Source organism: Laccaria bicolor, genomic scaffold (assembly GCF_000143565.1).
Source record: "Laccaria bicolor S238N-H82 LACBIscaffold_27 genomic scaffold, whole genome shotgun sequence".
In the NCBI taxonomy this organism is placed as follows: Eukaryota; Fungi; Basidiomycota; class Agaricomycetes; order Agaricales; family Hydnangiaceae; genus Laccaria; species Laccaria bicolor.
Window position 1 is genome coordinate 430,289 of NW_001889898.1, and position 20,762 is coordinate 451,050.

A 20,762-nucleotide genomic window follows, 5' to 3' on the forward strand; every position below is an offset into this window, starting at 1 on the left:
AAGGTCCTTTTTCTCCACGACGCTTTGCCCCCCTTCCATTCGCCAACATGAGCGAGGACGGGTCTTCCTTTTATCGACGTCGGAGAGTATCTTCCAAGCTTCGCTTTCGCTAGCAACACTAGCCTTGTTTCAAGGCGATGATGGATTTCTAGATAGTAGCGAAAGCTACATACCTATGTATACGTTGTTTATTCTGCAATAGAGTGCGGTGCGAGGCAGATTTATGCAAATCAGCGATTTCACGTCAAAGTGACTGGTCATGAAACTGAGTCGTGAAATTGAGTCGGAATCGTTTGGAGCATCGTTTGGTAGTACCGCCATTTATGATTTACGTTGCACAGTCAAGACATCCTGGGGTGCGAGAAAGGTTGCGATGCGATTATAGATACAAAACTGTGAAAGTAATGCCGAAGATATGCAACCTATGCCTTCTGAGCAGCAGCGACCTTTGCGTCTTCCGCAGCAGCAACTGCCGGGTTCACTTTCTTTCCATCCTTCCATCGGACACGGGGGGGAGGGGCACGGTTGCGGCGGCCCTCGCGTGATCGGACACGGACGACTACAAGGAATGGTCAAGAACGGAACGGACCCAAAAAAAACAGGATTCTCACCATGCGAGTGAATGGCGCATGAGACGCAGTATGCGATTTTGATGTAAAGTTTCGGGATAACGTATTCTGAATCCCCAAAGTCAGCGACAATGAATGTCAGGAATAGGGCGAAAAGAACGCACCAGGGTACACGCTGGCTTCACTAATATCCCTGACAGCAGCACTCTCAACCATGTTCCTTACTGTGAAGCGCTTGATGGCCTTGTCCTTTCCAACGCAGCGAGAGCAGTTCGAGCAACGCATAAAGGTGACGTGGCCACGTCCCTTCTTGTTGCGGCCGCCATTTCTTCTTTTCTTGGTCTGGGAAAGCGCAATTCAGTGATAAGCCCAAAAGTCGACATCCACAAGTCCCAAGCCCCATCCGTCTCCATTTCAACCCAAAATAACATATGCTCAGTATGCACGAAACGGAAAGCTTCGCTGGACTCGCATTGACGCATAAAAGACTCACCATTTTGAGTGTCTGGTCGATGGGCGATGTGTTAGACGGCGACGATGATATCGCTCAGTGTGCTTGGGCTGCCTCGGCTCTTGCCGTTCTCACAGTATAGCGGTCCGAAATCGGACGGTGGACTCCGACAACGATTTTTGACTTCCTCAGAAGTACATCTTCACAACTATGACTGACCATTCACTTCCTAATACAACTCCACCTGTGCCTCTCAGTATCTACTTGTCGCACGTAAATCTCTAGAAACAAGAAAAAAAGGTATGCAGTTATTGCTCAATGGGACAAAGATGATTACGTAAGTTTGTTGTATTGAGGCGACACCGGCCATTGTGTCCTTTTGTTCAAAAAAGGCCCTTCAGCGTTCCTGAAAATGCCCACGTCCCCTTGAGTTTTTCCTTATCGCAACTTCCACCCTCTTTCTTCTTTCACTTTCCTTCAGCCTGGTGCTATTCCCATTCATTTTACCAGAAGACGACGCGCTCTTTTTTTCACCAACAGGAAGATGCAATACTCAATAGCTTTCACCGTTGCCGTTTTGGGAAGTTTGATTACACTCGCTCGCTCTGCACCGACCGCAGCACTGGACGCTGCAACTCTTTTGCAAAACGGCCAGGAAGCCCAGAAACTCAATAGCATATTTCAAAACCTGACGGCCACAGATCCTTGCAGCGGTAAGTCTACCATAGTGGCTCGAATTGTTTTTTTGCTGAACAACAAATAGCTGGGGAAGTGGCCTGTGTTCAAAACTCCATCTCGACCTGTGCCAATGGCACTTGGGATACGGCCCAGGGCCAATGTGCAAAAACGCAAAGCTGCTTTGCCATTCCATCGGTCAGAGCAGGAGGAGTGGTGAGTCTGGTAATAAAGAAATTTGAGAAGCCACTGACGCCCATTTGATGGCTAGTTGTTGACTTGCACAAGCGAGGCTAGCGCCGCGTCAGTCATCGCCGCGACTGGAGCAACGGGTGGCATTTTCGGAACGGACACGAATGGGACAACCTGTAACAGCAACAGTGATCCGATTCCCATCACTGGTGCATCATCTCTTCCTACCGGCGCTGGGTGTTCAGCTCCTACCTCAACCGCGTCCCGGTCCGGAACAGCGGTGACGCCGACTGTTACCGTTACACTCTTGCCCTCCGCCACCATAACACTTGCGACTTTTACGACGACTCTCACCCCAGGAGAGGCGACCAGTCTTCTGTCAAGCATTCTGGGTGGCGGAAGTCCTGCAACATCCTCCGCTTCCAGCTCCTCTACATCGTTGTCTGTATCATCCTCCGCTAGCACCACCTCTTCGTCCTCCTCGACCACCTCAGCGGCTTCTAGCGGTTCGCAGTCAATCATTCTTCTGACCGCTGCTACAGGTGCACCTTCAACGACAGCATCGTCAGCGTCAGTGAGCTCAAGTGCTTCCTCCGCCAATGTTGCCGCTGCTGCTATCACCTCACCTCCGAGCTCCTCAGGTGGATATGGATATTGAAAATGAGGGAAACTGGGTTTTCCCGCTATTGCAATGTTGATTTATGAATTGTCCTCTACGAGCGCTAGTCGCATCATCAATGTGTATTGCTAGATCCTGTTGTACCAGTCTTGTACAAATATTGTAATTCCTGTTAAATTGTCCTCTCCTGAATTTGGGGTTGTAAACATGGAATTCCCCGAATCAAGTTTATGCCAACGAGAGCAGTGGCTCAACTTCAAGTTGGTCAATTTGTGCAATATCTGCACAAGGGTGGGTTCACGAGGGTGGACTTTATTCCCTATGAAAGGTGCAAATAGTTTGTATCCAGAATTCGACAGAATTTGACATGGTTACATGGAAGAATTACCGATAAGCTGCAATAATTGCCTGCCGCCATGCTGCTGGATTCAAAAAAATGCGATCATTTGCACCATAATCAGGAGGCACCTGTCCTCTGAATATGTCCGCAAGTAGGATATAGAATTGATCGGTGTGATGAGTCCAGTCAGCATCCCAAACCATCTGAGCAACCCTTCTTGAATCAGTTTGCGAGCCTGAGGGGACACCTTGCCATAATTCAATAGATATCTCTGGAGTTGGGTGGGGAGGAGCAGGAGGGTCAATTGATAATAGGATAACAAGTTGCACCTGGGCAAGTTCTGGTGATCATGTCACAATGAAAGAAAGGAGTTGACTGACATCTGGCAAATGTTCTAACCACAGCCTAGCATCAATCTTCAGCTGTCTCAAGCTTTCTGAACAGCCAACTTCAAGGACAATGCTGGGACGGTCTGAGTTTGTTGGCTCAAAACCAGCATCTGCTTGCTTCTGTCTCCTTCCAAGCTGATAGCCTGAAATGATTTGGGTCAACCCCACTCAATTTTTATGCTTGAAAAGACATACCTGTTCTTCCAATGGGCATACACCCCAGAGGACCCCATAGACCAAGCCCATTAGGAATCAGAGCCAGAAGAGCAATAGTGACCTGCTGGGTCCAAACAGCAGATGCCACATTATGCATGGCACTTGGTACAAATCTGACAATAAAATTAAAATCATCGCTGTATGTTACTCTGAAAAAATGTCAGAAAATTCAGGTTTCATAGAATGTCGACTGACCTCATTGCCCTTCTCTGTTCCTCTTTGTCAAGTAAAGAGTATGCAGCCTCCAATTCCTCCTCAAAGATGTTGAAACAGAAGATGTGTACACCTCCCAAAGCTGCACTAGAAAGTTTGAAAAATGTATGTGAGACAAATCATCCCTGCAAAGGCAGGCTTGTTCACCTTTCTACCTTTGATTGGAGTGTGGTCATGGCCTGCATGGGGGTCATTGCATTGACAGGCCTTGAGAAGGAGCGATTCATCAGCAATCAGTGGTAAGAGGCAAGAGTTCAAGTTGTGTCTTACTGGTAAAGGATTGGAGAATGAAACAGTCATTGTCTCACTTGGTGCTTGCCCTGGCCATCAGCTTCATATACACATTAGAATACACAGGGTTTTGTGTCAACATATGATTACCGAAAAAGGTGATAAGTCTCAATAATCCTCTGCCGCCAAGCTGCTGAAGCTAGAAAGATGCGATCAGATGCACCATATTCAGTGGTAACCTCCCCTCTGAATATGTCAGCAAGAAGGATGTAGAATGGACCTGCATTATGAGTCCAATCATCTTGCCAAACCATATGGCCTTCCTTTGTTTGAGCATCTTGTGAGCCTACAAGGACACCTCACCATAGTTCAATAGATATCTTTGGAGTTGGGGTCGGCAGTGGCAGGGTCAATGAATAGAAGCATGACGAGTTGTACCTGAGGGAGTGTGTGGAGATTAAATGACCACAAACTTAACAGGGCTTGGTTGACTAACCTCTGGTAAGTGTTCAACCCATAGCTTGGCATCAATCCTCAATTGTTTCGAGGTTTCCGAACTTCCAATCTCGAAAAGAATGCTAGGATTGAGAGAGGAGAGAGGCCGAATACCATCATCTGCTTCTTTCTTTCTCGGCCCAAGTTGCTGAGCTAGAGAGGATGAAAGGTACATTAAACTGAGCTCAAATGATATATTTAAGAAATATACTTGACCCTCCGATAGCCGCGCACCCTGGAGGCAACGCTGGACGCTCGCTTTCAGGGATCAGAGCTGTAAGACGATTACAGACGAGCAAGCTCCATTGAACAACTGCCTCTACGTGCACGGCACTATCTATAAATCCGATGACAAAGTTGAATTCGTCGTTGTAAGTGATCCCGAAAGAAGGGATGTGAGGCAGAAAAGTTGGGTATTTTGCCGCGCTGACCTCATCGCCCTTCGTTGCTCTTCTTTGTTGAGTAAAGAATATGCACGTTCCAACTCCTCCTCCAATACGTTGAAATACAAGATGTGTACACCCGGCGATGCACTAGAAAAGTTGAATATGTACGTGAGATAAGTCATCCATGTGAAGGCGAGTTAATTCACCTCTTTACTTTTCGTCGGAGTGCGTTTATGACCTCCCTGGCAGTCATCGCGTCGACGGGCCTCGAGGTGGAGGAGTTCATATCGCCGACTGTACTGGTAGACATAGCGATCTGTGGCGAGAGTGAGCAGACTAATACGATCGGAGAGTGAAACAGCCTTTGTCTGACTCGCTGCTAGGGGAATGCATGGCCGTTGACTTCGTATCCAATCCTCCTAGTAGCCAGTGCACGCAGCAATTGACCTATGCGAGTGGGAGAGTGCGAGAGAGATCCAGAACCATATGATGAGGTCAATGTGCTCGAACTGGACAACTCGGATACGAAGGTCAACTTTTTTCAAGGTCGACGATGTGGCGCTCCTCTAGAAAGCAGCCAAGAGGTGCCGCAAGTTCAGCAGATACGAGGCTTATGTTACCGCTAGCTATAGACGGGGTACGTCAACCAAAGTTGTTGAAAATTCAGCAAAACGGGGTACTTACTGGCCAACAGACAATGCAAGCAGCCCAGAAGTCTGCTACCATTTTGATGATAACCCGAGTTCCTATGAGATGACTGGACGAGTTCCTGTGCCAAGTTAGACGCGAGTCAACATGTCAGCAACCAACGCGTCGAGGTACTCATGGGACAGAAATAAACCTAAGAGAGAGAGGGAAAGAAAAAGCTGGTATTAAATAAAAATAGTAGTACAGCGACAACGACGAGAGACGACAGAAGCAACACACGGACACGTCAATTACACCTGCCCTAACCCAGACCGCGGAGGGTGAATAAATGATCACTCCCAACACAAAAGAGTGAGAAAAGGAAATAGAAAGAAGACCCAGAGTTCATGTATGTTGATCGTTAGGATCAGCGATGCTAATCTTCTTCAGCCTCATCGACCTCCTCATCGATAACCTCCTTGCTCTTCTTGGCTTTCGACACTGGTTTCGACTTCTTCGCGGGTGGTTTGGCGGCGGTCTTGGATACTGGTGCGCGCTGGAGGACGTGTTTGTTAGTTGGTCGTGACATGTAGGGAAGGGAGGTGGCAAGAAAAGGGTGAAAGAAGGAAAGAAAGGAAGAAAAGGTATAGGGAAGATAGAAAGAATACATACCTTGCGTTTCTTCCCACTACTATCCTCCGCTTCCTCGTCTCCACCAGCCGCAGCACCAGAAACGTCTTCCATCTCCGCATCTTCATCTACGGCCTAAAGACGATGTGAGCTGATTGAGATTCAAGGAACGACGAAGAGGAATGGACTTGCCTTCTTCTTAGGCGCCGCCCTCTTCTTCGGCTCAGGCGCAGTCTCCGCCTTTTTCTTAGGCTCCGGCTTGGCCTTTGACGCAGGTTTCTTCGCAGGTGCCTTCTTCTTCGGCTTCTCTTGCTCCTCCTCGTCACCCTCCTCGTCAGAATCAGGTTGAACGTCCGCTAACTCTTTCGAGAAATCTTCGCCGGACTCTTCGGATTCCGAGGTCTATCATAGAGCAACAAATTAGCTTAGAGGACGAAAGAAAGAAGGAAAGAAAGAGAACAAGACGGACCTTTTTCTTCTTCGGTGCGCGCTTTTTGGGAGCGGCTTTTTCTTTGGGCTCTGCAGCTTTTTTGGCTGGTGCCTTTCTCTTGGGTTTGGGTTCGTCGTCTTCTGCACCGCTTTCCTTTGCGACGTCTGCTTTCTGTGGACGGACAGGGGATCAATCAATACTAGGATGCGAGCGTGCAAAGAGGATTTGGGGACCTTTGCACGAGGCTTGGCGGGGGCCTTCTTCTTTGGCTTTTCTTCCTCTTCCTCTTCCTCGTCGTCGTCAGCTGGCTTCTGCAAAATCATAACAACGTTGAGTATTGAAGTGTTAAGAAAAGTAGCGCCAACCTTAGCCTTGGCTCTCGACTTCTTCGGCTTCTCAACAGCCTCTCCTCCCTCCTCGTCATCCTCCGCCTTCTTCTTTGGTGCCCTCTTCGCAGCAGGTTTCTTCTTGGGCTTCTCCTCGTCTTCCTCGTCTTCGTCTCCAGCCGCCGGTTTCCTAGCGGTCTCTGGGACGTCGGCAGGATCGACTTTACCCTCTTGCCACGCCTTGACGATCTTTGCTTGGTCCTCTGGTTTGAGATCTTCGTACCCGTCTAATTCGGATGGTTCATCGAAAGACTTTTTCATGTTTTCAATGATTTTGGGGGTGATGCAGCCCCAGTGTCTCCATGAGCTGCGTAGGGGTTAATATGGCGAGAGGGAGGAGAAGGGGGAAGGGGTGCGCACAAGCTGGTGGCTCCTCGAAAGTCGACGAGACTGCCGACGCGCAATTGGCCATTCTCGATTGGGGATCCTCAAAAAGAGTAAAATCTCAACATTAAAATGAGGGGCGTGGAGAGACTAACCTTGACATGGTTTCGGGCCTGTTGCGACGACCGGGTTTTAGCACAGGGGGGAAAAAGGAAATGAATGGGGAGTGACCTTTGCATTTGGCGCGAGCGGACACGGCGTACTCTAAACGATAGCCGGAAGGTTTCTCAGCCATTGTTGTGGGAGGGAAGGAAAGGAAGAATGGAAAGGAATAAATCAACGAACGCGACTTTTAGAGCAAAGTTCAACTTGTGTTGCTTTGAAAGTCCGCTTGAGCGCATTGACCATGGCCCATCATATTGCTGCACACACATTGTACATTGTTTCATATCGTAAAGGATCCGATTAGTAGAAAGGAAGAACGCGTGTTATCAAAAATCGTTGTTACAATTGTGAATTAGGATCAACTGTGGCCTGCAAACCAACAGAGAATCGTCGACAAAGGGCTTCATCAAATGACATAATCGGCGTATATCTCGTCTTGTGACCTAAATGACCAGTCTCATCGCAGCTCCCCAACTTCTTCGTCTTCGTCTTCAGCCGCAGCAGGTTTCCTGGCGCTCTCTGGGACATCCGCGGGATCGATTTTGCCCTCCTGCCACGCCTTGACGACCTTTGCTTGGTCCTCTGGTTTGAGATCTTCGTACCCGCCTAATTCGGATGGTTCACCGAAGTACCCTCTCATGCTTTCGCTGGTTTTTGGGGTGGTGCAGCCCCAGTGTCTCCATGCACTGCGTAGGAGAGTTAATATGGGAAGATGACGAGAATGAAGAAGGGGTGCGCACAAGCTTGTAGCTCCTCGGAAGTCGACGAGACTGCCAACGCGAAATTGGCCATTCTCGATTGGGGATCCTCAAAAGAGTAAAATCTCAACATTAACATGAGTGGCGTGGGGGGGACGAACCTTGACATGGTTCCGGGCCTGTTGTGACGCCCAAGTTTCAGATGGAGACAAGGAAGAAAATGAATGTGAGTGACCTTTGCATTTGGAGCGAGAGGAGGTCGCGTACTCTAGACGATAGCCGAAAGGTTTTTCAGCCATTGTTGGGAAGTGAAGGAAAACAGGTCGCAGAATTGCAGTACTGAATTCCACTTTATGTTAGTTCCACTCCCTACCTTCGTTTTAAAACAATTCCGCTCACTTTTGAGATTTAGAATTTAGTCGCTTCGGGATGCAAAGAGACTGGAAACTTTTAACCCAAGCAGTTTGCCATTCTCCACCATTTTAGCACCGAGGATGTATGCAAATGGTCCATAAAATAATGAACCTGACTTTGTATAACATCTGAACTCACACATGAAAAGACAGTGTATCTTAAAAAGTGTCATATTATCCGACATTTTTGGGAAGCAGCGAGGCTACCAATCTAAAATGGAAAAGGGCGGGGGCGGGATAAGAGCTGACATAAGCAGCGTAACCATTATTTCGTCACACTCTGTGACTGGGCAAAAGAATGGCCAGTCTCATCGCCATCCTCGATCTCAAAGGGAAGGCTCTCATTCAGCGCTCATACCGCGACGATGTACCCGCGTCCTACGTCGAACGATTCCTCCCACTCATCCTCGACTTTGAAGAGGAGGGTCAGCAAGTGACGCCCTGTTTCTCCAGTCAGGGGATCAACTACTTGCATATCCGACATTCCAATCTATACCGTACGTCTTCACCCCCATTACGAAGAAAGAAACAAAAGCGCGATTGGTTTAATTTTGGTATCTTAGTATTGGCACTATCAAAACGAAACTCAAACGCAGCAGAAATAATCATATTCCTACACCGCCTAACTCAAGTCCTCGTTGAATACTTCAAAGAACTCGAAGAAGAGAGTATTAGAGATAATTTCGTGATTATTTATGAGCTCATGGATGAGATGATGGACTTTGGGTATCCCCAGACGACGGAGAGCAAGATTTTGCAGGAGTATATCACGCAAGAGTCGCATAAGCTGGAGATTCAGGTGAGGCCGCCGATGGCTGTGACGAACGCGGTGTCGTGGCGGACGGAGGGGATCAGGTATAGGAAGAACGAGGTGTTTTTGGACGTTATTGAGAGCGTGAATATGCTGGTGGGGTTTTCTTATCTTCCCCCCCAATTGGATCAAAGTTTACTGATGATGGAATAGGTCAACGCGAATGGGAACGTCGTGAGGTCTGAAATTCTAGGTGCCGTAAAGATGAAGTGCTACCTCTCCGGAATGCCAGAGCTCCGGCTAGGACTGAACGATAAAGTCATGTTTGAAAGCACAGGCCGAAGTCCGTTTCCCTCCTCCTCCTCCCTCCCTTCATCCTACTAACATCTCCTCCTCTTGCAGCCGCCCGCGGAAAAGCCATCGAAATGGAAGACGTCAAATTCCACCAATGCGTCCGGCTCTCCCGGTTCGAAAACGACCGCACGATCTCCTTCATCCCCCCAGACGGCGAATTCGAACTAATGTCCTACCGCCTCTCCACGCCCGTCAAGCCCCTCATCTGGGTCGAAGCGGCCGTCGAGAGCCATAAAGGCAGCAGGATCGAGTACATGGTCAAAGTCAAAGCGCAGTTCAAACGACGCAGCTCGGCGAATAACGTGGAGATTTATGTGCCGGTGCCGGATGATGCGGATAGTCCGAAATTTAGAGCGTCGACGGGGAGCGTGCAGTATGCGCCTGATAAATCGGCGTTTGTGTGGAAGATTAAGCAGTTGGGAGGGAGTAGGGAGTTTTTGATGAGGGCGCATTTTAAGTTGCCTAGTGTTAAGAGTGGTGTGTCCCCTCATTTCTCTCTCTGCCTTCTGGCCCACTAAAAATCTACTTGAAGAAGCGGACGTGGAAAAACGCGTGCCTATAACTGTTAAATTCGAGATTCCGTACTTTACCGTGTCAGGCATCCAAGTTCGTTACCTGAAGATCGTAGAAAAGAGTGGGTATCAGGCCTTACCGTGGGTGAGGTATATCACGCAGAATGGGGATGATTATAGGTGTGTTTTTTTCTTTCGTTTCCCGGGTTTTGAAATGAAACTGATTGGGCGTAGTTTACGAACGGCGTTGGAGAAGGGGAGTGCTCCTATCATGCCGATGTGATGATTTTCTAGATCTTGCTGGACTTTTTGTTTTTCGTGTATATGTAATTGGGAATGCCTTCTGGGCTATCTGATTTGCGTGGTGGGATGATAGCAGTTGAAAGCGGACGTTCCTTCCAGTGTGCACAATGCACAATGCGTCGAGGTGCCAAAGACACGTCATTATACGCGGTATCAGCCACACAGGCTATTATAACTGGTACAACTATTGAAAACCAACCCAAGCGATCGCGAGCAAGCACCCTCAATCAACCAAATTCGTAACGGCAAAAAAAGACCATCGTAATGCTCATCTTCTCAACCAACCCAACCACCCCTTCGAGTTCCCAGCCTCCAAATTCCTCCTCCCATGGCCATGAAGCAAAGGCGTCTCCTCCCCGGCAAGGTTATGAGCGTGGTACTCCGCGTCCTCTATAACAGTTACTGTCACTTCTCCCTGATGCGCATCTGATGCTTCCGTCTCGAGGTTTGAGGGTGCCTCTGTGACCGCAACCCCTTGTCCGATGGGATTCCCAAAATCGTCGATCCCAAGCTTGCGTTGTCGAATTTTCCAGAATATGCACATGGTCAAGAGGCTTCCTTGCATTATGCCTGCTACTGCGAATGTTATCCAGCCTAGGGGAGGATAGGTTATATGGTTGAAGGATGAGGAATGATGGGGGGAGGTGACGTACTGGTCCAATTCGTCCCAGGTCTATAATTCCCAACGACGGAACGCTATCAACACCGAACACAGAAAAGAACAAGGGGAGCCCGTACCTCAACGCAATACTCAACACCATCAACACGGCGCCAGGGCTTTGAATAAGCATCATGGGTATGCTAAGCGCACCGACCACCTTGGCTTTGTATGTGTGTAGGAGTTGAGGGGCGTATTGGACGGCTGCGAGGAGGGCTGAGCTTACGCCTAGGAAGGTGGCCCATGAGGATAATTGTGCTGGGAGAGTGGGTTCTGCGGAGGAGGTGGTGGTGGAGAGGAGGAAGAAGGTTGTGAATGATACGAGGATGCTGGTGGGGTGCGTTAGGGAGGAAAGGAGCAAGGGAAAGAAAACGCACAGATGGGCAATGGTAGTCCACGCAAGCGCTATAGAGAGCTTCCACTCCTCTGACTTTACGGGAGTCTTGAAGTGCGTTGGTGGTCGAGAGTCGTGTGTGTTTATGGAGAGTTGGACGTATTTGAGGTGTGGGGGGTAGTATATTATGTATAACACGAATCTGTGTGTTTAATTAGCGGTGAGGGAGAGGGAGGAGGAGGGATGGGACGACGAACATGAGGCTGAAGAGAAGCCATTGGAGGAATAGTTGGAATACGCCTGCTGTTATTTCGAGACACGTTCCTAAGCTCTGTTTACTCGTTTAGTGTCAGTTAGTACGGTGGAAGAAGGGAACGCACAACGACACGACAGCACTTTATCACGCCCGATTGGACGGTGACCCTACAATTCACCCAATTCCTATCAAAGAGAGAAAGAGAAGGACAAAGAAGACATACATGTTCAAAACAGCCGCCGTAGCAGCCGTGGTGCCCAACAACAGAAAAAGAGGGCTAAACCCCTCTGATGAGCGAGCATTGATTATGCGAAGGTGCTGTTGGACGCGTTCAGTGTGAAGTGATGTGAATGAGCGGGCTTACTTGGGGCAAGTAGGAAATGACGAGACCGCAACAAAGGCCGAATGTGAGGAGGTTTGTGAACCAGTCGTGTTCCTGTTGGGTGTCAGTTGGGATGGGTTTGGGTTTGTGGTCGACTCACGATATTGCAGGTCGACATTAATGGGACTCTGGGAGGAGGGGCCAAGGAGGCAGTGTTGGAAGGTCATGACTAAAAATAAGAAGTCACGGTCATGACTTTGATGACTAGTCACGCGTCACGACTAGTCGAGATTCAACGCCCTCGGATACGTAATGTACTCACCAGCTCCCAAACGGAACCAAGACGCAACACACTATCTCTCCTCCGTCCTCTCTTCAGTTAGCACCGAGTCTGCGAGTTTCTTGCAGAGTTTCTGGACAGGCACCTCGCACTACACAGCTAGGTGTCCTCTGATCCGGGGGTGTTGAAATTGTTCTCTGCATTATACATGTAGACAGGTTTTATTGACTGGTAGTTCAATGGGGTTTTCAAGGGCTTTGAAAGGAGTCTTTGACTGGTTTCGTGAGTTTTCGAAGAAAGGCGAATGTCGTTGATGTTTGCTTGTGATGGGCATTAGATGGATATCATACAAATTGACTCTGTTCCTCAAGTACATGGCTATACGATGGGGTATAAGTGACAAAGATTGATTGAAGATTCTACGATGCTTGCAAGTGCGCGTGCAAGGCGACGCTAATTGAGGATGCACATTGTATCCGAACGACACGGGTGCATGATCACTGCTTGTGGACCAGCAATCTCCTTGTCAAGTCCCTCAAAAGCTCGAGCGGCAACCCAATAACATTCAAGTCGGCTACGAGACCTCGAAGTTGCATATCGGTAGTTCGTGAAAAGTCCTAACGAGTCCAGCATAAGGCGTTCGGGGCTGGCTCGTGTTCCTGTGTCGTGGCAGTAAAACAGACCAGGACATGAGAGGTGAGACTGTAGCGGGGTAATGTATGGAAGAATTGCAGGGGTTAGATTGCTGTCGTCCGTCTTTGACTTGAGGGAAGCAAGTAGAAGCGGTAGACCTTGCGCTTTATTTTGTGACAGAGGAAGCAAGTAGGACTCTGATAGTGGATATGCGTCTCTCATTCGAAGACCCAGCCGTCTATAAATTCGTGAGCCACCGCCATGATGGGAACAAAGAGAGCCATACTTGGGAAGTCTCCGCCAATAGAATGTCAACCGATGAATCAAAAGCCGTTTGACCTCACGTTGATAAAATTTGAAGACCACGACCCTCCTTTGCCTGTGAGCGCTCTTTCGAGCATCGTCGTCACTTATGAACATCGAAGGCCTCGACAAAACTCAAGCTCCCAGCACGTAGGGTCTGAACAATCAGAACCTTCAAGCACGACCGGCTATAAACGAGGTGAGCTGCTACACCGTAAATTGTGTCGTGAAAGGCAATTCAGAGGTGGAGTAGCGAAAAGTGGTCATCTTTCGGCGGGCCGTGGCTGTAGGTCGGAGAAGCTTCCTTGGGTTTCGAGGGAGCATACGGACGTCAATTCCTGGATCACAGGGTATGCAGGGGAAGAGAGTCGAAGTTCTTGTGAGCGTGCCTCCCAGCGTCTTTAAGAAAAACGGCTGACAGGATGTGGGTATGACCAGGGCAGGGGTGCCTGGAGACAATGTAAACGAGTCGACGGTACAGTGATCAAGATCCAAGAAATGCGGTCAAATTGCGCTGATAGGGCATCGCAGACGAGACAGCATGAGTGGGAGGAGAAGGACAGATGGATTGGCGTGGATTGTGATGCTCCAGAGAGACTTGACAAGTAAGATCTGTTGAGTTTGAGGGTCGACATCCATCAGTGGGGACGTAGATGTCCGCGAGACCGTCGAGATCGTCTTCTTACGTCTCCTGTGCCACAAAAAAGAAAAACTCAACCCTCGCCGACGCTGTCTTCGTTCACGTTCCTCTCGAATTGTGGCGGTCGTTGAGGAGCTCCAATTCAACTTCGAAATCGAGATCAGACTTGAGAAGGGTGGGAAGTCGGGTGTCGTCTCGCAGCGCTTGGATCGGAGCTTCTCCAGTCCGCTCGCATTGCGAATCCAGTGCAGCTCGAACAGATCTGCGGGGTAGTATCCGCTACACGGTGGCGACTCTCCATCCCATCCACGTCATTTCCAACCAACGAGTCCGAATCGACGTTCCAATCCCACGAAAAGACGGCCAACAAAGAGATCTGGCCGTCTATCTGAGAAACGTAAACCGCGGAAGTGCCAGAGAGCGGTGAGCGCCTGCGTGAGGATTCTAGGGTGGCGACAGGCGAGATAGGACCGAGGTTGGGATAGGGAAGGGAGAGTTTTAAGCCATCGCCAGAGGGGATGGTGATGGAAGAAGAGCTGGGGGTTGAACGTTGAGGAGCGAATGAGTGCGGAAATGGGGTGGAGGGCAGTTGTGGATGGTGCCTTCTGCTCGCCTGTTTCGCGCAAGAGAAATACATAGTTTGGGGGAGTGGAGGAGGCAGATGTGAGGCGGATGGGGTTGGACGGCTGCTAATGGGATGAGGAACGGATATTGATACAAGAAGACAGGGATTTGATGAGGTTCTTGCCCATCGGCTCGTTTCGTAAAATGCCTTCGGCAGAATTCGCTCTTGTTTGCTGAACAGTCGACATCGGGGTATTTTCTGTCAGAGAAGTGGGTTGCTATTCAAACTGTTAAATGCGAATCAGAGCGTCATAGTGGTGAAGAAGGTCTTACGGGGAAAGTTTTTGGGGATTCTAACCTGTTTGAACGTCGTTCCCTGAAAATTGTGAGCCCATGCTTCAATCGCCAAGGCCAGCTGATGTTGGATTTCGCCCTGGAACGCTCGCCTCAGTCGAGAGGTGCATTTCTAAGACCCAGTGACCCACAAGAGTTCGCTCAGTAGCGCGAGTTGTGGCATTTTTGGAAGCAGAACTCTGTGTGAAGGGGTGTCGTCGCCCGATTAGATTCCCGACAGCGAATTCTCACAACTGATCTCCGACTGATCACCTCTTCTTCATCGACTACGACGACCACGAGACCTATCGACGTCTTTAGCCTTCCGACTTTCCTAGTCTCCATATTACAACACGTCATTTCACTCATGGATTCGTCAAGAGCCGCACAGCTGCAAAACGCTATCGGAACCACCATATCCGGAAGAGCACAGCTCATAAACGCCGGCCGCGATGTTGTTTTTCATGGTCCTCCGCCAGTTCCAAGTACGTCAAAGTTTTACAACTCATTAATACTGCTCATATAATTGATGACATGTAGGTCTAGCCAGCTTGCTTAGTCCTGTCAGCAATGCTACACACACTCGCGCAGGTCACGTCGCTCGATGTGACCCTGGGACTCGTTTGGAGGTCATTGCTCAGATCCGGTGGTGGCTCGATGGCCATGGTAATGATGAGCGAGCTGTTGTCTGTTGGCTTAACGGACCAGCTGGCTATGGCAAATCGGCATTGGCACAGACCATTGCGGAGCGCTATACTGCAGAGGGCCGCCTCTTAGGGAGCTTCTTCTTTTTGCGAGGGGCTGGTGAACGCAGCCATATATCTCGCCTGATTCCTACTCTTGCCCATCAGATCTCTCTCACTGTTCCTGGTACAAAGCCATTTATTGAACGTGCTGTTAAGGATGAGCCAGCCCTGCTCGGGTTGACTGTCTCTATGGCCTATCGACTTCAAAGGCTCATCATAGACCCACTCCATCTCAACACTTCACGAATCTCCTCTAGCTCTGTTGTTGTTATTGATGCTCTTGATGAATGTGATGATAAAGCTGAGATGGCAGACTTCATTGATGTCCTGCTCAGGGCTTCTTCTGGGGGGACTTGTCTTCCTTTCCGAATTCTCCTCACGAGCAGGGTAGAGGAACATATTCGCAAAAAGTTTGATAATTCTCACTCTTGGTTTTTCCATCGTCTGGAGCTAGAGAATTTTGATGCTCGTCAGGACATTGAAGTACATTTTCGGAGCGCATTTGATTGCATCTATAACGAGAATTGGCAAATCATGCGGAGGATACCAAAGCCCTGGCCATCAGCTCGAGATCTCATTACACTTCTTGACAAGACTGGCAGTTCATTCACATTTGCTACTACATTGATCCAATGTGTTGGTGGAGATCTCATACCACACAGGGCCTTGCAAAAACTTCTGGCATCAGGAGCTAATGGTCTAGATTCACTCTATGAACAAGTCCTCTCTTCTGCTTCTTGGACAGAAGACTTCTGTCAGATTCTTGGAACAATCATGGTTCTGACAGAGAACAAATCCATTTCCTTTCTCAGCTCTCTCCTCTCTCTTCAGTGTGAGGAGGTCATTTGTGGGCTATTGCAAGTACAGTCCATTATCAAAATTCCTGGAGATGATGACAAGCCAATTATGCTCTATCACACATCTCTCCGGGATTTTTTGGCCATCCAATCACGATCAAAGCAATATTTTATCAATCCTCCTCTGCAACATGTTCATCTAGCTGTACTGTCTTTGCAGCATCTGGTAAAATATCCTTCAAAAGACTTTTTCCAGGGTGATGTGGCCAAGTATGCTTCCCTCAATTGGCCACACCATATTCTTTTGGGATTCCAGGAGCAAGGATCAAATCTGGATGAAACAATTATGACCTCTTTGGTAACTCTCATTGAAAACTTACTGATTTTTCAGGGGAAAACATGGAATAATACTCTGCTAAATTTGGGGTCTGGTGAAAGGGAAGGGATCTTAAGCTGTGTGAAGGATGGAAAGATTTTGTTTCAGGTCAGTCATTGCAATTTTCTCATATGGTTATCATCTCTTAACATGTATAAGACATTGCGAGGGTCAATTATTAAAAACAATTTCATCAAGATATTTCAACAAGTCATTGATTTCTATGAGGTAAGAGTTTATAATGAAGATATCTTCAGTAATTTGTTGAGATATTCCAACAGACAGTAAGTAACAGGGGCATATTGCTGCTCACAAGTTAATCTGTAAGGTTAATAGGAGGTATGTGGTTCTATACAGTGACTAAAATGTACAAAATAAAATATTGACCTGTTTTACAGAAGGTAAGCCAAGACATGACCACATTCTATTGCTATTGATAAATCACAGGAAGTAAGAACAAATAAATTATCAAGAAAAGAAGAGCTTCATTCTCATTGTTGTTTTTGCTTGCAGAATGTATGTCTACAAATTGTTCAAGTTCTTATATGTTCTTATGGTTGTCATTAGTTTGTGGGCCAATATTTTGCATAATATGTCACATCTTATCAGCAGCTGTCTGTTTCTTTCAGATTGTAAGTATTAACTGTTGACCTTGCTACTTGTACAGCTAATGTTCTTGTTTATAAATTCAGAAGGTGACATATAGTCTATTTACATTGTCTCTGTATGAATCTAAGGTATTTCTTTAGTGGGTAAGTTATTATTAAGTTTCTGAAATGACTATGTTCTGACTCAATTCTCTTCTACACCTACCATTCACTAGACTGTGAGTTGTTCCCCTATTAACTAGTAACTCATATGCTGACTCATTCTCTGGTCTTTCCCTTTCTTGTGCGCTGTTCTGGTGATTATAATGTGCTTTTCCCTATTTCAGAAAGTATGCTTTCCTGCATTTGATTTTACACACTTCTAAAACACATGCTCTGGCCATTCTTTTACAGAAAGTGAGTTGGTCTGGTTCACTCTTCTGGTGAGACTGACTGTGGCCTGTCTTGTTTCAGGAGGTGAGTTGGCCTGGTTTTTTGATGTGCACTCTTCTGGTGACACTGACTGTGGCCTGTCTTGTTTCAGGCGGTGAGTTGGCCTGGTTTTTGATGTGCACTCTTCTGGTGACACTGACTGTGGCCTGTCTTGTTTCAGGAGGTGAGTTGGCCTGGTTTTTGATGTGCACTCTTCTGGTGACACTGACTGTGGCCTGTCTTGTTTCAGGGGGTGAGTTGGCCAGGCTTTTGATGTGCACTCTTCTGGTGAGACTGACTGTGGCCTATCTTGTTTCAGTATGTGAGTTGGCCTGGTTTTTGATGTGCACTCTTCTGGAAAGACTGACTGTGGCCTGTCTTGTTTCAGGGGGTGAGTTGGCCTGGTTTTTGATGTGCACTCTTCTTGTGAGACTGAATGTGGCCTGTCTTGTTTCAGGCGGTGAGTTGGCCTGGTTTTTGATGTGCACTCTTCTGGTGAGACTGACTGTGGCCTGTCTTGTTTCAGGCGGTGAGTTGGCCTGGTTTTTGATGTGCACTCTTCTGGTGACACTGACTGTGGCCTGTCTTGTTTCAGGCGGTGAGTTGGCCTGGTTTTTGATGTGCACTCTTCTGGTGAGACTGACTGTGGCCTGTCTTGTTTCAGGAGGTGAGTTGGCCTGGTTTTTGATGTGCACTCTTCTGGTGAGACTGACTGTGGCCTGTCTTGTTTCAGTATGTGAGTTGGCCTGGTTTTTGATGTGCACTCTTCTGGTGAGACTGACTGTGGCCTGTCTTGTTTCAGGTGGTGAGTTGGCCTGGTTTTTGATGTGCACTCTTCTGGTGACACATATTTTGGTGCTTCTTTTTAAAAGGTGAGTTTCTTTGCTTTTGGCCATGAATTACTCTTATCACACACTATCCCTCCTTACTTTTCTTAAGAAAGTATGTGGTCTCCCCTGCATATCTTGTCAGTTTTATTTTGTAGCTTTCGTTTTTCAATCTATATCTATTCAGTCATTATTCTTTATCAGGTAATTAATCTTCAATCAATATCTTTTAAGGAGGTTAGTCAAGTTTAAGTATTCCATAGACCAATTTTATAACATCTTTTCACTTCATTTTTTTAGACTGTAGGTTGTCCATTCACTCTCATTTCCATTACCCTGATATATGGTTATTCTAACTCAGATTGTATGATTTTATTTCTTGTTATAGAAGAATGCTCATATTTTGTAGCTTGTATGTCTTTGATCTGTTTCCAGATTCCAGCTCCCCTTTCAACCATTCTTTTTGTTAGAAAGTATGTATTTCTTCACATTATTTAACCAGGTCACTTATTTCCAAGATATAGTGGGCAAGTCAACTCTATTTTCTATTATATTAGAATCTTTGGTGTCATACAAGTCTCCCATTATTAGAGGGTATGCTTTTTTTCTTGCTGTTACCACTTACTCAATATTCATCTTCAAAATATATAGAGAGACACACAGCTATCCAGATTACAATGAGCCTATTTCTTTGCAAACTGTCAAGTTTTGTATGTGTATTTATCTGTTTTATTTCTTCTTGTTCACCCTCTCTATTCCTCTTAGTGGTTGCTACATCTCCTCTACCAATGGTTTTTTTAACATGTCTATCATTGAGTTATGTAGATACTAAGGAGAAGCAAAAATTCTATGTACTCAGTTTCAGTTTCAGTCTCTTGTGGCATATGTATATGACATATTCATTGCTGAGACTACCACTCTACAGCATTGTGGCCTGATCATGTCTGTTGGAAGATTTTGAAAAATTAGTGAAGATCCAATTATAAACTCTTACTTCACAGAAGTCAATAACTTGTTCAAATAGCTTTATAAGAACTTTTGTAACAATTGACCTCTGTGAGATCTTATACATGTTAAGATTGTGATGACTATCTGAGAATTGCAGTAACTGATTGAAAACAAAGCCTTTCCAGAGGTCTTTATTGTCCCCCACAGATTCCTGAGGATTCCTGCACAGTCCCAGGACTTATTATTGGCTGATGTACTAGCCAATTTTTTCAGTCCTGTGGGGGTCCATTTCTGAGGACTGAAGACAGTCCTGAGGATTTTCAGACAGGACTAGTCCCAGGATTGATGCATGTGATGAGTCACATGACCCATGGACATGTGCTTGGATGCATCCTGTGCATATGGTAACTGACAACTTGAATCCACCACCACCACCGCCATTACTGCCATAGGCATTTCTATTGGCAAGGTTTTTGCTTTTGGTGAGATAACTGCAACTGCAACTATAACCACAGCCCAATCACCCATTTTCAGATTTTCGTCAAAAACCACCTTGTCTCACATCTGTCTCACTCTCATCTTCACCACTACTCTCCTTGATGCCCAGCTTTCTGGACCCAGCAAACCACGCTGCATGTGCCCACTTCAGGATTCAATGGCAAAAGACACATGGTGCAGCTCCTTGCCCAGACCAGGCAAAATGTCATTCCACCATTGCCCAGCTGCAATGGACAGCTCTTGAGCTTTGTGGCCAGCTCAATTTCTTGCAGAACACTGTTCTGCAGCAAGTTGTCACTCTTTGTCATGACCTCGCTCTCCACAACACCACAATGGAGGTCTTTATTGTCCCCCACTGATTCCTGCAGGATTCCTGAGGATTCCTGAGGATTACCAGGACTCTATATTGGCTGATGTGCCAGCCAATTTTTTGAGTCCTGTGGGGGTGTATTCCTGAGGACTGGAGACAGTCCTAAGGATTTTCAGACAGGACTAGTCCCAGGAATGATGTATTTGATGAGTCACATGACCCATGAGCACATGTTTGTTGATGATGGTTCTCATATGTGACATGTCACGTCACCTCTCTCTTTCCTCACCACCCACAACGTTGCCCACCACGACCACCACGACCACCACGCAACAGATGATGACTCTGACAACAACAACAACAACAACAATGGTGGTGCCCAACAAACGGCGCCACCACCAAATGGCTGACGTGGCACACCCCATCTGGGTGTGCCATGTCAATGGCGATTTTCTCGACGACGAACGCCCACGACCCCACAACGAGGGACGACAACCTCACCACCATGTTCCACCACCACCACACACCACCACAACAGCCCACACACCG

At 47.4% G+C, this 20,762-nt stretch overlaps 7 protein-coding genes across 7 annotated transcripts; 2 read left to right on the forward strand and 5 right to left on the reverse strand.

The window, feature by feature from the left end:
- Positions 1 to 1,349: 1,349 nt before the first annotated feature.
- Positions 1,350 to 2,694, forward strand: LACBIDRAFT_295039 (uncharacterized protein; the record flags this gene model as incomplete). Its single annotated transcript, XM_001884697.1, has 4 exons — positions 1,350 to 1,357; positions 1,561 to 1,733; positions 1,784 to 1,911; positions 1,967 to 2,694. 4 exons carry the CDS (start codon positions 1,350 to 1,352, stop codon positions 2,543 to 2,545), a joined length of 888 nt encoding a protein of 295 aa, XP_001884732.1. The 3' UTR covers positions 2,546 to 2,694.
- Positions 2,695 to 2,890: 196 nt separating this feature from the next.
- LACBIDRAFT_330489 (uncharacterized protein) lies at positions 2,891 to 3,964 on the reverse strand (the record flags this gene model as incomplete). The annotated part of the gene is made up of 5 exons (XM_001884777.1): positions 2,891 to 3,175; positions 3,227 to 3,378; positions 3,431 to 3,600; positions 3,647 to 3,746; positions 3,820 to 3,964. 5 exons carry the CDS (start codon positions 3,962 to 3,964, stop codon positions 2,891 to 2,893), a joined length of 852 nt encoding a protein of 283 aa, XP_001884812.1.
- Positions 3,965 to 4,264: 300 nt separating this feature from the next.
- Positions 4,265 to 5,086, reverse strand: LACBIDRAFT_330490 (uncharacterized protein; the record flags this gene model as incomplete). Its single annotated transcript, XM_001884778.1, has 4 exons — positions 4,265 to 4,333; positions 4,392 to 4,569; positions 4,625 to 4,923; positions 4,991 to 5,086. 4 exons carry the CDS (start codon positions 5,084 to 5,086, stop codon positions 4,265 to 4,267), a joined length of 642 nt encoding a protein of 213 aa, XP_001884813.1.
- A 753-nt stretch (positions 5,087 to 5,839) lies between these two features.
- On the reverse strand, positions 5,840 to 7,468 carry LACBIDRAFT_304350 (uncharacterized protein; the record flags this gene model as incomplete). Its single annotated transcript, XM_001884779.1, has 9 exons — positions 5,840 to 5,959; positions 6,076 to 6,168; positions 6,226 to 6,435; positions 6,503 to 6,634; positions 6,697 to 6,774; positions 6,829 to 7,156; positions 7,210 to 7,276; positions 7,329 to 7,346; positions 7,405 to 7,468. The coding sequence occupies 9 exons, from the start codon at positions 7,466 to 7,468 to the stop codon at positions 5,840 to 5,842; spliced, it is 1,110 nt and encodes a 369-aa protein (XP_001884814.1).
- Positions 7,469 to 7,795: 327 nt separating this feature from the next.
- On the reverse strand, positions 7,796 to 8,335 carry LACBIDRAFT_304351 (uncharacterized protein; the record flags this gene model as incomplete). Its single annotated transcript, XM_001884780.1, has 4 exons — positions 7,796 to 8,024; positions 8,079 to 8,145; positions 8,198 to 8,215; positions 8,272 to 8,335. The coding sequence occupies 4 exons, from the start codon at positions 8,333 to 8,335 to the stop codon at positions 7,796 to 7,798; spliced, it is 378 nt and encodes a 125-aa protein (XP_001884815.1).
- Positions 8,336 to 8,747: 412 nt separating this feature from the next.
- LACBIDRAFT_252526 (uncharacterized protein) lies at positions 8,748 to 10,349 on the forward strand (the record flags this gene model as incomplete). Its single annotated transcript, XM_001884698.1, has 6 exons — positions 8,748 to 8,946; positions 9,013 to 9,356; positions 9,414 to 9,543; positions 9,603 to 10,031; positions 10,090 to 10,246; positions 10,301 to 10,349. 6 exons carry the CDS (start codon positions 8,748 to 8,750, stop codon positions 10,347 to 10,349), a joined length of 1,308 nt encoding a protein of 435 aa, XP_001884733.1.
- A 288-nt stretch (positions 10,350 to 10,637) lies between these two features.
- On the reverse strand, positions 10,638 to 12,117 carry LACBIDRAFT_304353 (uncharacterized protein; the record flags this gene model as incomplete). Its single annotated transcript, XM_001884781.1, has 9 exons — positions 10,638 to 10,963; positions 11,023 to 11,042; positions 11,108 to 11,356; positions 11,405 to 11,563; positions 11,619 to 11,692; positions 11,742 to 11,784; positions 11,841 to 11,935; positions 11,982 to 12,053; positions 12,100 to 12,117. The coding sequence occupies 9 exons, from the start codon at positions 12,115 to 12,117 to the stop codon at positions 10,638 to 10,640; spliced, it is 1,056 nt and encodes a 351-aa protein (XP_001884816.1).
- Positions 12,118 to 20,762: the final 8,645 nt, after the last annotated feature.